The sequence below is a fragment of the Ipomoea nil genome, unplaced genomic scaffold (genome assembly GCF_001879475.1).
Source record: "Ipomoea nil cultivar Tokyo-kokei standard unplaced genomic scaffold, Asagao_1.1 scaffold0188, whole genome shotgun sequence".
Lineage (NCBI taxonomy): Eukaryota > Viridiplantae > Streptophyta > Magnoliopsida > Solanales > Convolvulaceae > Ipomoea > Ipomoea nil.
In genome coordinates this window covers 4,549,502-4,562,943 of record NW_017616616.1, presented here as the reverse complement: position 1 = coordinate 4,562,943, position 13,442 = coordinate 4,549,502, and the positions used below count along the sequence as shown (strand labels likewise).

The window sequence follows — 13,442 nt, the reverse complement described above, 5'->3', positions numbered from 1 at the left end:
AATTTCTTCAACCAACATCTAATCTACATTTTTAGACCATGTCCCAATTGAAAACATTTCTAGAAATGTTGGTTATGTTGATGTATCAGATTTGTTGTATGGAAACATTTCTCCAAATATTGGGTACAATCTAAACATAATAACTAAATAAATATTTGTTTTTGGATCGTGTATAATGTATTAATGTGTTACTCTAATACGTCACGCTTTTGTCTAATCTATTATATTTCTTGATTGATTTTGTGTATCAACTATCAATATACAATGTACAAAATAATACTATAATGTAGGTTCATGCAAATCCATATACGTTAAGAAAATGATCAAATAAGCCCTCAAACTTTAATTGAAAAGTCAATTAGCTCTCTAAATTTAAAGATACAATTACACCCACCAACAACTCATTTTAATGCAATGAAGCCTAAAAATCGGTTAATGACCTGCAATCACAGGCCATTAGGGTTCTGACAACCTACATACGAGATTCCGACAAAATTTCAGGCAACAAAGTGACTGACAACCGTTCATAGAGAAGGAGACCAAGGTTGCATTCTCACCGGAGAAGGCGACCTTGGTCTCCTTCTCCATGACCGACAGCCGTTCGTTCGCCGGTCTCTGATCACCAGTTACTTTGTTGCCTGAAATTTCGCCGGAATCTCGTCATCAAGTTGTCGAAATCCTAACGACCTGTGATAGCAGGCCATTACTCAGTTTTTGGGTTTCGTTGCATTAAAATAAATTGTTGATTGGTGTAATTGATTCTTTAAAAAGTTTAAGGAGTGACTTTTCAGCTAAAGTTTGATGGTCTATTTTTTTTTTTTCCTAATTTAATTTATTTTTGCAATTTATAAATTGAGTGCATAATTTTTTATTTTTTATTTTTTAGTCTGACTAATTTGTACACTCGTATGTTGATACTTGATAGTATGTAAATAAGTAAATTAGTGAAAACAAGGGCCGTAAATTTAAAGCTAGATCTGGAGAGAGGGTGTTTGCAAAATACTAAAACATTGAGGGGTCTAAACTGTGAAGTGATCGGCAAACTCTACTCCACAGATTCACACAGTCGGAGTGAGTTAACAGATTGCAAAGAGCAAAGTAGATCGGCGACGAGATGCGGTGGTACGTCGTCGCTTCGCTTCTCACCGTTCTCACCAGCTCGCAGGTTGTCTTAAAGCCTTCACCTCTCTTCTTATGCTGTAATTTCACTTCGTTTTCTTCTTCTTCTTCTGATTTTTGATCGGATTTCGGAGTATATGCATTCTTCATATTCTAAATTTATGAAGTATATTGGATAGTAAAATCATGGAAGCTCTTCTTTAAAGGATCATTTTCTGTACCTTCTAATGTTGAGGTGGATTTCGTCGCTCTGTTTGGATTTACATGTTGAATTTGCATCATATGCGGCAGGGAATTTTGACGACTTTATCTCAAAGTAATGGAGGATATAAATATGACTATGCGACAGTTCCTTTTCTTGCTGAAGTGTTCAAGGTAATAGCTTTAAATGTTTTTGCAGCCAAAATGGTATCAGATGATTATTCTTATTTAATTGTGCTTACTTAACTTCTTTGTTAGAGAGAGGAGAGGGGTGATTTGTCTGATTTATTCAGGTTCTTCTTTATTAATGCATTGTGTTTTAAATGCAGCTTCTTGTATCTAGTATCTTCCTATCAAGAGAGATGAAAAACTCACCTCCTCCAAAAATGACCACGGAATGGAAGAGCATTCGCCTGTACCCAATTCCATCTATCATTTACCTTATTCACAATAACATTCAATTCGCTACTTTGACCTACGTGGATACATCAAGTTACCAGATAATGGGAAACTTGAAAATTGTTACCACTGGAATATTATTCAGGTACTGCATTTTTTAGTTTATATGTATTCATCTAAGGTGTAACCTTAATCCTCTTTTCACACTGCCATTCAACTTTAAATTTGCCTCCTTTCACTGGATATTATTCCATTATGCATTTTGTCCTTGATTCTTCATAAAATAGGAGATATTTGAATTTTTTAGGCTCTTTTTGAAGAGGAAGCTTTCTAATTTGCAGTGGATGGCAATTGTATTATTGGCTGTTGGAACAACCACAAGCCAGGTACTGCTGCAATCCTTTTACCTCTGTACTTCCTTTGTACTATGCTTTGTGAGCTACCCTGACCGCTTTCTAGAGACTTGAACAATAATTTGAATAAATATTACTCGTATAGTCGTATCACATAAAGAAACTAGGAATGCAAAATTAAAGAGAATAGTTATCATTTTATTGAGGAAAAAAAAAAGCTGTTGTATTTAGAAAATGTGTTTTGACTTTAATGTGATATTTCATCAATAACATTAGAATGTGAGTTGACATATCACATGTGTGAAAATTTTCATGAGTCTATTCGATTTTCAACTTATCCCTCCCTTTTTTGTGGGGGATTGGGGGTAGGGAAGGTTTACGAGTATATCAGTTGTGGATGGGGATAGATACTAGGCTTCAACCTTGTATGGAGCTCATGACCTTTCAAACCTCTTTATCCATGCAGTTGTTTCTTTCTGAATACATTATGCATGCCTCTAGCTTAATTTAGCAACTCAAGAAATATAAGACATAAATACATAATTGCTCTCACAATGGCTTGTTTATTTCGTATTGATATAGGTGAAAGGCTGCGGAGAGGCTTCTTGCAATTCAATGTTTACATCACCCATTCAGGGATATATGTTGGGGGTGTTGTCTGCTTGTCTTTCAGCCTTAGCCGGTGTTTACACTGAATTCTTGATGAAAAAGAACAATGACAGTTTATACTGGCAGAATGTCCAATTATATACGTAAGTTCCTTATATGATGAAATGCAGTGTACTCCATATAATAGTGAATGGGCATGTAGCATGTTTAGTCAACCTGAACTGATGTATTAGTGTAATATTATCCATGTATTACATACATACTGTTGTGACTCTTTCCATCACCCATTGCTGAAAGGGAAAAAGGCACAAAATCTAAAAAAAACAAACAAGGGTTGATGACTTAGTAAGATGATCAAATTGCATTATATCGCTATAGGCCTGTGAACCATAGATCAGCTTATTGATCCAAAATAGTATATTTTATTTTCAGATTTGGCTCGATATTCAACATGGGACGACTTCTCCTTGATGATTTCAAAAGCGGGTTTGAAAGAGGAGCATGGTGGCAACGCATTTTTAATGGGTACAGTATTACAACATGGTTGGTGGTTTTGAATCTGGGAACAACTGGGCTTCTTGTATCATGGTTAATGAAGTATGCTGACAATATTGTGAAGGTATGATCCCTTTTTTTTTTTTTCTCTTTCCTTGGTTTCTTTAGAGTTTAGACTGCTTCCTGCTTTCTTATTTGAGATTGGCTTAGTGGTAAAAGGGCTTACGGCTTCTCTATGAAGCCAGGGATCCTAAGATAGATTACCCTGTAACACTTTGGGACCAAGTTTACAATTCTTTGAAGTCAGTCTATTTGCTTTCTCATTCTTATGCTAATTCTAGCTATTTTTGCTCCTGGCCTTGAGTCTTTTATGATAATTGGAATGAGAAATGAAGGGGAAAGTCTGGTTCCTAGGGAAAAGTATTTGCTGATTGTCAAATAGTTATTGAGATGACACTCTTTAGTTTTCTATTTTCAAAGTTACACAGAATTAATAGTGCCCTTTCGCCCTAGTATTTACATCAGAGTTCAGTGAACAAATCATTGTTTGTGTTAGAATAACATGAACTTGGTCGAGAAGTTTGCATGTGATGATTATAATCTGCCTGCTTTATCCTAATTTTAAAATTTCTACCAAATATAAAGCAGAGATTTTGCATGTTCTTTTTCCCTTGAAGGTATACTCCACATCTATGGCAATGCTTTTAACAATGTTATTATCAGTGTTCCTATTCGATTTCAAGCCAACAGTGCAAGTAAGCTTACTTTATTCTTTTTCATTTTTCCTTCCCTTGTATTGCTCCTCAACTTCAACCTTGAACATAGCATATGCACGTATTTCAATAACTTATTTCATCTGTCAAAATTTCTATTTACTACCCTTTAATATTTTTGAAACATTGGAAGAACAATAATTTAAATAATTTTTTTTAAAGGATTGAGAATTACATATAGTTTCGCTCCTGCAGCTTCCAGCTTCTGACTTTCCGAGTATATAACATTAATTAATATTTGATAAAACATTTTCAGATCATTATTTCTGTGGACAGAAATACTTCCTACTAATGCATATTGTATTTATCTTGTTTCCATTGCAGCTGTTTTTGGGTATTTTAATCTGCATGATGTCACTACATATGTATTTTGCTCCTCCTAACACGCTAGTGGATTTGCCTTTGACAACAAAAGATGCCCCAGAGAACTTGACTGAAGTTTCTGTGGATCGAAGAACAGTTTCGTGATGTATAGTGCACACTTAAGTGATAATATATCTTGATATCAGCATGAAGTTTTAGCTCCAATCTAGGTTTAACTTCTTACACAGACATCTATAGATTCACATTCAATTATTGACATTGACATTCACCGCATAAAAATCAACAGGGTAGGTCTCCCCCTAGAGGAAAGATAGTTGTATGGTAGTTGGAGTGGGTTTTTTTTTCTCTGTAAAATAACTTGACCCTGCTTCAACAAAACCGCAATTATAAGAGTAGCCTCATAAAAGTATTATGCATTCAGTTACTGAATTGCAGAATGTGGTGGTCCTTTATATACTGCTCATTTGCTTAGAGAGGGCAACAGAGAGACAGAATCTGCAGAACAGGAAGGTCTGGTCCCTACACAACAGTTACTATTACATTGATTACAGCTGTTTTCCTGCTACCACTTTTGCATTTAATATTTTGATTGAATCCTTTTCTTCTTTGGAATCTTTAAGGAAAGGCATTAAGTTAGATGAGTGCTGGATTTCTTTGTCGATATTAATGATCATTGTAGATGAACATACATACAGCTTCATTATTTAATTCAAATTCTGCAATTCTTGAAAACATAATAATCTTTTTTTCTCATCTTGCAATGGAAAGAAAGAAAGAGTGGCTGAGGATTTGTTGTTGTGCACAGTTGTAAGTATTATTTGGCTGAAATTATTGGCATGAGAGAGAGCTAAACATTGTTAGAGAATCTTGTGAGGATATGTGTGCAGTGACTGCCACCTTCAACTGCCGACAATGGTGGGCAATGGGAAGCCACCATTTGTGGTCTTCAACATATATCAAAACTAGGTACTGCTGTATTGATGACTGCATTATTATTCTTCCCTAATCCAAGGGTTCCCACACCCCGGCCCGACAGAGCATTTGGGGGATGAAAATCATGGTAACTTAACTGGACCACAGAGGCTAGACACTTTGAGAGGTTGTTTCCACACTGCCGCATTCTTCTCAAAGTTTATCCCTATGATCAACTGAGCTGCTCATGCGGGCTGTATTATTATTATTATTATTATTATTATTATTAGAAGTAGTGGCAGCAAATGAATGGCCACCAAAATGTGGTGTTCTTTCGAGAACTATTGAATGCCTGGATTGCCTGCCATGTCCAAATTGGTCGCCCCCATCAAAGATAGATGACTTGTGGGGTTATGGCAGGTGAGACATCATCAACTAAACTTTCCATGGCATTCAATGCTCCTAGCCCTCTTCTTCTTCATATGGTTTTCTGGTACATTTCTGGACATTGATCTATGGTTTTATTGTTGACTTAAACAGTAGTTTCTAGATATGTGGCTAACATTTAAGTGATGCTAGGGGCAATTAAGAATATACTTAATCTTAACCTACAAGGAATTATATTTGATGAAGACAATTAAGGATGATTTAACACCCACTTTTGTTGTCAACCTTAAGCTATGTGCACAAGTGCTTATATTCAAATAATCTTCCAATAATCAAAGCAAATCATGATTAGGAATCATGTAAAACAAGTACATTTTTCAATAATAAGAAAAATATAAAATATATCATATCGGTGCATAATTCATTGTACATATACTTACAATTTTAATTAAAACAAACCATGATTATGGATTTATGATCTTATATATATTACAGTCTTTTTGAGTACGTGTATTGTATATATACTTATTGTTGGAAAAAACAATCCTGACCCTCGAAATTATAAAGCTGATCATAAATAACAAAGTTGGATACCAACACTCAAACCACATTGCAAGGGAAAATTAATAAAATTGAAAGAAACAGCCTTTGGCTATTTTCAAACGTTACATTATTCCTCAACCACCTCGATGGACAATATAATGCATGCTTGTCCTTCACTACTACTATAAATAGGGGTTCATAGGCAATCAACCCAGCTAGCTTAGCCAGCTTTACACATACATACATACATACATATACAAACTTGAATATATGAGTGGTGGAGGAATGGAGTCCATGGCACGGCCAACGCCACCTGACAGCGGCGGAAATGGAAGGGAGCGGTGCGGAAACGTGGGGTTTCAGATGCCCTTGCACTACCCGAGGTACACGCGGGCGGAATACGAAACCATGCCGGAGTGGAAGCTGGACTGCCTGCTCATCGAGTACGGTCTGCCTGTCCAGGGAGATGTCAACCACAAAAGAAAGTTCGCCATGGGAGCTTTTCTTTGGTCCTTTTCATCTTAATTATATTCGCTTTAAACTATCTAGTATCTAGTATAAGTACGTGCTTGCATTGCCATCTTATTTCTATGTAGTTTCATAATAAAATCCCATATATATATATATATATATATATATATATATATATATATATATATATATATATAGTAAGAAACATCCTTAAATGATGTGTACTGTTGATTTAGGTATGTATGTTTAAGGTTGGGTTGATATGATATGATGCGTGAATTGAAGAAGCCATCCAAGTTTTCTTTAATTTGATCAAGAATTCTTTGTATTTCAGAAGGTCAGAAAAAACGTATGTTGAAGAATTCTCCTTTAATTTTCTAGACTTAAAAAAATAGTTCACGGTGGTCAAATCTAAGCCGTTGTAGCTAGGCGGCGGCGAGACAGACGCGTATGATAAAGGAAGGGAGTTTTTGTTTGTTAAAATAAGTGAATTCTTAGAGTCCACAAGGAAGGCATTACAATTATATATCATGGGGAAGTCCGAAATCTAAAGAGATTGAATCTTGTGGAGTTTCAATTCTTAGGTTGCGTGCGACAACTAAAGCATGCTGTCTGCAAATGTTTTATGAATCAAACAACAAAACGTGACAGAGATGATTGTCTGTCTATACAGAGTGCACAGATAACATCGGAAAAAAATAGACCAAAAGAATTGCATTGCTTATTTCATCATTCTTGCCCCAACAGGCCGGCCTTGAGTCGTGTATACATGAAAAACACATTCTTCTTAGTTCTTATCCTAATGATATATATATATTGCTATTTTGTATTGAAAAGAAAAGAATGGGTACAAGAGAGAGTGGGCGGCATCCAAATACAAATTGCTTGTTTTGCCTAATTTGGCTTTCTTGATTAGCTGTTTCTGTATGTTGTTCAACCAGACTGTAATGTAAGCTAGCTATATCCATATCCCAAACGAGTTACGTTGTCAGTGTATATTATCTGTTGTGCAATGTATATTTCACTACCTCATAGAAGGAAACTACGATTCCAACTGAAGGACCAGCTCGAGCAACTCTTGGCCCGACTCCAGTGAACAATCCTTTCATACCTCCATCCCTAGTTCATTCATAAACAAGTAGTCGTTAGCTAACTTGATGTTTCTGTCATGGAGGAAAGACTTCCATAGAGATCGATTGAGGGGAAATGGGGTACAAAAGAATAGCCAAGATATACCTCCAGATCTCGATCAATGTTCTTCTGGTTGTCATCTTCAGTGCTCGCTCAGGATCGTTCTGAGAATCCAAAGTAATAATAGCATCTTGTCTTAATAATGTCCTTTCTTTGAAATGTTGAACCTTTCTTGTTCTTTGTTTCTCAACCATCATTTTTTAAACACATCAAATCAATAAAATACAAAGATACTGACCTCTATTTGCCTCCGGGTCCTTGCCACGTCTAAAGGGCATGTAACAGCAGCAGCAAGGCTCCCTGCAATGAATCCACCACAGAAGTTTGCGCCCAGGATACTGCCTGCACTTGCTTCATTGCTCGTAAGACCCAACACTTTTCTCCTAACCTACATAATAATATTTAGCAAGGATCGATCATGTTGCACAGAAATAAATACAATATAAACCTGTGGGGAGTAGATTTGCCAAACAAAGAGGCTTTTGACACTTACTGGCTCGAGAGTTCCCCAGCAAATTGCAGAGAAAGGGACATCACGGGCAAGTTGTGCTCCTAGCCCAGTCCACAGAGTGCGGTACACTTGAATTGCTGGCAATGATCAACAAGTTAGGATGATTAGTTCATTATTAGATGATTAACATTACGAGAAAACTTACAATGTTGATGGCCATTTGCACTTCTGACAGGCGAAATGATCCCAACCAATGTCTTCAACACTCCTGGAGGCTTCACACCATTAGGGACATCTCTGAAAGCCTGCAATTAAATGAAGCAAAATTTAGCAAATCGTTCCATCTAGAGATTGAGATTTCAATGCTGTAATTCCGTAAAAGGAGTTTGCTCATACAAGAACGGGTGCCTACCTGCATACGTGTTCGGGCAAGCTCAACTGGGTAACAAGTGATGCAGGCTACTGACCTTGCCAAGGATCCAGCAACTAAGGGTACATATGGTGTTACTATAGGTGCACCATGCAAAGTATACTCTTCCATAGAATTTCGGAAAATGTCATATAAAGGCAAGTAGATCCCCACCTGAATGAAATTCATTTAACTGACTATGAACTTGTTACTGACATCATAGGAAGTACCTTGAAAAAAGGGTGCAACAGAATACTAGAAACAATCCTGTTAAGGAGAGAACTTACAGAAGGAATTGCCAATGCTAAACTTGCCATTGTACCTCTCCACAATCTAGCCAATCCTTCCTGCAAGTTCCTATTAGGTTACAGAGCTGATATATATTTAGTCCTACTCTAACAACTGGAAACACATTAATTACATTAGAATGAATGCAATAATAACAAATGGTGATCAAGCATATCATTGACGAATTCCAGGAAAAACTAAGACTCAACTTCAGTGATAAATCATACAACTTTAGCTTCTTACAATTGAGAATGAAAATTACTAACCTGACGTATTACTTTAGAGAGGACATCCAGTGTTCCTTTGTACCGCGTAGAATCTGGGGGGCACGAAATCTCAGTTCTAAAAACTGCATTATTTGTGGAGGAGTTACACTTCAGATCCAACATCTATACAAAATTCCAGCAGCTTAATTATACACAAACAATACCAGTCCCTAACTAACTTTGAAGAAAATCCTAAGTATCAAAACAGAATGGACTTTGTAGTTGAACTCCAACATGTTCAAAACAGCACAAAAAGCTGCAAACTTACACTATGCCCTCCAAAAGACCCCATCCTACAAATGCCATCATAGGGGACACCAGCAGCCTGAGCTTGCAATCTTGTCTGAAAGATAGTAAAGAGAAGCGCATTTGATACAATTAAGTATTGAAATACTATGACAATTGACAACAACAAATAAATAAAACTCCTAAAATCTCAAGTTGGAATAGTTAAAGTTTGAGCTTTAAGGGCAACCTGATAAGCTGAGCTGAGATCAGCTTTCCGAATTAAAACATTAATATATAATTCCCAAAGGAAACCAAGAATGGTACCATAGAAAACCAAATAATAACAAACTACAATCTATTAGTTATCGTAGGAAAATGAAGAATTGAATATGAACCCGAGCTACCTTGGCGACATCGAGAGGGTTGACGAGGATTGCGGAGACAACGGCGGCACCGGCGGCAGAAAATGTCCTCTCCACAAAACCCAAATCCACATCCGAATTGGCATGGTGAGACTGCTGAGCTTCACCATTAGCCATCGCCGTAGACGCGGCGGGGGAGCTCCTATCCAAGTCCACGGCGGTTGCAGTTCTGGTAGCTGCGGTTGCTCCAATCCATGAAGGCAACCCCTGCTTCGTCGACGATGATCCAACCACCATAAAAGAATCCAATTTTACCGGAATAAAATCTCTTAGGGTTTTCTTCCAGACGAACAATATTGCATGGAGAAATAGAGGATGGGGAGGGATGCGATTCGTGGCGTTCAAACGAGGCAGCCAAACGTCAGACGTTAACGGCGCCAAGAGACCGCGTGGCTGTGAAAATTCACAACTCCAACAACTTGGGTTCCGACAATGACATCATCGCCCACGTAATTCCATAATGCTCCACATATGGGCTGAACACTGTCGCCCCAATTACCACTATTTTTGCTTCAACATGTTTTTGTTCCCTATTGGGCCTGTCATGCTGAGTTCAGTGACCTTATACCCAGGCCCATTGGGCTTAGCATAGAAGAGAGGAGTATTGTGTGGACAATTTGGTACACAATTGTTATGCCGTGGAACTGTGTCTAATGTGGACATAGTTCTATGTACATAATTAAGTTCTATGTACATAATTACTAGACTCTATGTTTATAATTTTTGAACTTCATATTCACAATTATTAAAATCTATATTCACAATTACAGATATGTTTATAATTACTAAACTCTTATTCATAATTTTTAAACTTTATATTCACAATTATTGAGAACTCTATGTTCACAATTACAGAACTATGTTCATAATTTTTGAACTCTATATTTACAAATTATGTCCTACCTTGCAAGTGGACACAGTTCCACAGCATAATTTGCCTTTGGTACAACTATTGTTCTTACTCTTTGTCTCTTTGATCAATGGAGAAGTCCAGCCACACACAAGATTACGTTTTATGTACGTTAATTGAATGGCTTCGTTCACTGCTTAAAATTATGGAATTTCCGTCCACTTAATTTAAAAAGTAAAAAGTGGTCAAAAATACAAAGATTTTTTCCGACACTAAAAATAAAATATTGTCGGAACAAGACGTTCAACTTGATTCAGGTGGTCGAAAATTTCAGAATTTTCAATAATAGTTAGATCATAATGATTCAATAAAACTTAGTGCAAGTATGAAGTACAGGCCAACAAATTAAATTTTATTATTCTGAAACTTACATCTTCAACAAATTAAAGAAAAGCTTACTAGCTAGTCTAATTGAAGATTAGTGGCTACACACTACATATGTACTACAATACTAGATTGTCCAGGTCTCTAAATCAAAAAGAAGCTGTCATGCAAAAATAAATAAATTAATAAAGAAATAGTAAAGCATTTTGGCCCGACGCGACAAAAACATTGTAGATCGAGTTTTCATCATGTACAAATTAAGTTAGCATTAAGGATGCTTGATTCACATCATATCCCACGTACAAGCCTGAAAATCCAGCGAAATGTCATCTAAACTCCCCTCCATCTTCACCTCCGGCAGAATCTTCTCGTCGCCGTAATGGTAGTAGTCGGTTAACAAGGAAGAAGACGACCAGAAATCCAAAACCCCGTTCAGACAACACTGCTCTGTCTCTACACAACAATTCGTCGTCAGTACACCGTCTCCATTTTCTGTCGTCGGCGGTTCAACTCCGCACTGCTTGTTTTCATTTCCGTTCTGTTTCTCGGCGGCGGCGGTGGTGGCGGTATGCGTTCTGAGGACGGAGGTTGGCGAGGGAACGGGAAGGACCTCGGACTCCCCGGTGGAGTCGTAGTCGGATACGGCGGACCTGGGCGGCGGAAGAGGAGGAGTTAGGAAGTTGGTCATGGCGTCGGGTCCGCGTAACTCGATTGCGGCAGTGTCGTAGACGTAGGCAGCTTCCTCGGCGGTGTTGAAAGTCCCCAACCAAATCCTGGTTTTCCGAATCGGATCCCGAATCTCCGCCGCCCATTTCCCCCACGGCCGCTGCCTAACTCCCCGAAACTTCCTCCCACTCCCACTCCCACCTTTCTGCTGATCCTCACCCACCTGCGCCACCTTCTTCCCACCCGTTTTCACTTTCTTATACCTATTCCCATTCCTATCCTCCACCAACCCACCCCTCTCCAGTCTCACCTCGCTCACGTGTTTCTTCATGATCCGCCGGAAACCACCGCCCTCATCACCGGAAGAATCCGTGGCATCATCATCAGTCACAGATATCCGTACCACCCGGGGCATATTATCACACACCCCACCCTTAAACTGCTTCAGAGTGACAGTCTTCTCAACCCTGTATTTAACAGGATTACCATTCCCATCCATATCTTTCCTTTCGCCCTTCTTCTTCTGTACGTTTATATTTTTGGTGATATAACCTAACAGAAAGCTAAGGATTCACATACATAAAGAAGAAGAAGATGAAGTGAGAGAATATAGATGGGAGAGTTACGCAAAAAATGGCGTAAGAACAAGTCCTGCACAAACTGTAACTGAAGATTGAATTTAAGAGCGGCTTTAACGATAGATGGTCAATATAATATATATGCAATTGAAGTAGTAAAAGTAAAAGATCCCTACACACAAGTGACTGTACGTGTGATCAACAACTACCCCCTACAATCTCAGATTCCTCCAAATGCAACTCACCACACTTATATAGGGCCTCGTCTTACATATACATACATACGTACTACCCTTTTCCCCATTATATTATTTTTTTATTTTTTATTTAAAAATAATAATAATTAATGCATTGATTTTTTTTTTTCTTCTTTTTCGTGATATATATGACGAGCTGAGGATGAAGGTATACAATGAATAATATAATCGAAAAAGGATAAATAGTAATATGGGTGGTTGAGATTTGCAATCAGTTTTAGAATCCACGACCAGATTCTTGGACGCCAAGTAGTCCGTCAGACTTCGTATATCTATGGAATATAAATTTGGGGAGTCCAACGTTAATTAATAAATATTTTTTGCTTGTCAACCAAGTATATATCTGCCTCTTCAATTTCTTTTGAAATGAGGAAAAGATCAGTCTGTAACGGCAGGCCACAAATTTGGTGAATTAATTAAATTAAATTTTTACCATAAATACATATAATGGGTTTCTAATAGAGGTTATTGTTTCTATAGAGAAAAAGGTAGGAGTCAAAGAAATGCACGATTTACTCGAGGAAGTAGCAGAGAGAGGATGGTGAAATGAAATATTTCCTGTACAGAAAAAGTAAAGTTAGTCGAAACCGTACAGACAGAAGAGGTAAAGCTTGACCCCCAAGCCAAATAGACCGACCGCAATGAATGGATTCAGCAGGCCCGGTGTCACATTGAACACCGTACAACCTAGTAAAACCAACTTGTTCCTCAGATCAGATAGATGACTACTTGTCAGGGTCAAACATGAGAGTACCTTTCCAGTCTGTACTCCATTTACATTTACTGCCTCTCTCCAGATTCATCTCAATTCAATTCTCCATTAATAGTCAGGGACAGCATGCAGCAGCAAGCCAGCAATCACAATA

At 37.7% G+C, this 13,442-nt stretch overlaps 3 protein-coding genes across 4 annotated transcripts; 1 reads left to right on the top strand and 2 right to left on the bottom strand.

Annotated features, from left to right (window-relative positions):
* Window positions 1-1,004: 1,004 nt before the first annotated feature.
* LOC109185412 (CMP-sialic acid transporter 1) lies at window positions 1,005-5,005 on the top strand. The gene is made up of 8 exons (XM_019335440.1): window positions 1,005-1,165; window positions 1,411-1,494; window positions 1,650-1,864; window positions 2,027-2,105; window positions 2,655-2,824; window positions 3,114-3,300; window positions 3,854-3,931; window positions 4,274-5,005. The coding sequence occupies exons 1-8, from the start codon at window positions 1,115-1,117 to the stop codon at window positions 4,415-4,417; spliced, it is 1,008 nt and encodes a 335-aa protein (XP_019190985.1). The 5' UTR covers window positions 1,005-1,114; the 3' UTR covers window positions 4,418-5,005.
* A 2,274-nt stretch (window positions 5,006-7,279) lies between these two features.
* On the bottom strand, window positions 7,280-10,251 carry LOC109185402 (mitochondrial carrier protein MTM1-like). Of its 2 annotated transcripts, XM_019335428.1 has the most exons (11): window positions 9,824-10,251; window positions 9,460-9,534; window positions 9,306-9,314; window positions 9,192-9,275; window positions 8,925-8,984; window positions 8,641-8,811; window positions 8,434-8,533; window positions 8,271-8,365; window positions 8,016-8,165; window positions 7,823-7,881; window positions 7,280-7,705 (listed from the first exon to the last, which is right to left on the bottom strand). In XM_019335428.1, the coding sequence occupies exons 1-11, from the start codon at window positions 10,076-10,078 to the stop codon at window positions 7,585-7,587; spliced, it is 1,179 nt and encodes a 392-aa protein (XP_019190973.1). In that variant the 5' UTR covers window positions 10,079-10,251; the 3' UTR covers window positions 7,280-7,584. The 2 variants fall into 2 exon arrangements, with proteins under 2 accessions (XP_019190973.1, XP_019190965.1); XM_019335420.1 differs by having other exon boundaries at window positions 9,192-9,314.
* An 831-nt stretch (window positions 10,252-11,082) lies between these two features.
* Window positions 11,083-12,661, bottom strand: LOC109185422 (pathogenesis-related genes transcriptional activator PTI6-like). Its single transcript, XM_019335452.1, has one exon. It carries the CDS (start codon window positions 12,238-12,240, stop codon window positions 11,359-11,361), a length of 882 nt encoding a protein of 293 aa, XP_019190997.1. The 5' UTR covers window positions 12,241-12,661; the 3' UTR covers window positions 11,083-11,358.
* Between the last annotated feature and the right edge of the window lie 781 nt (window positions 12,662-13,442).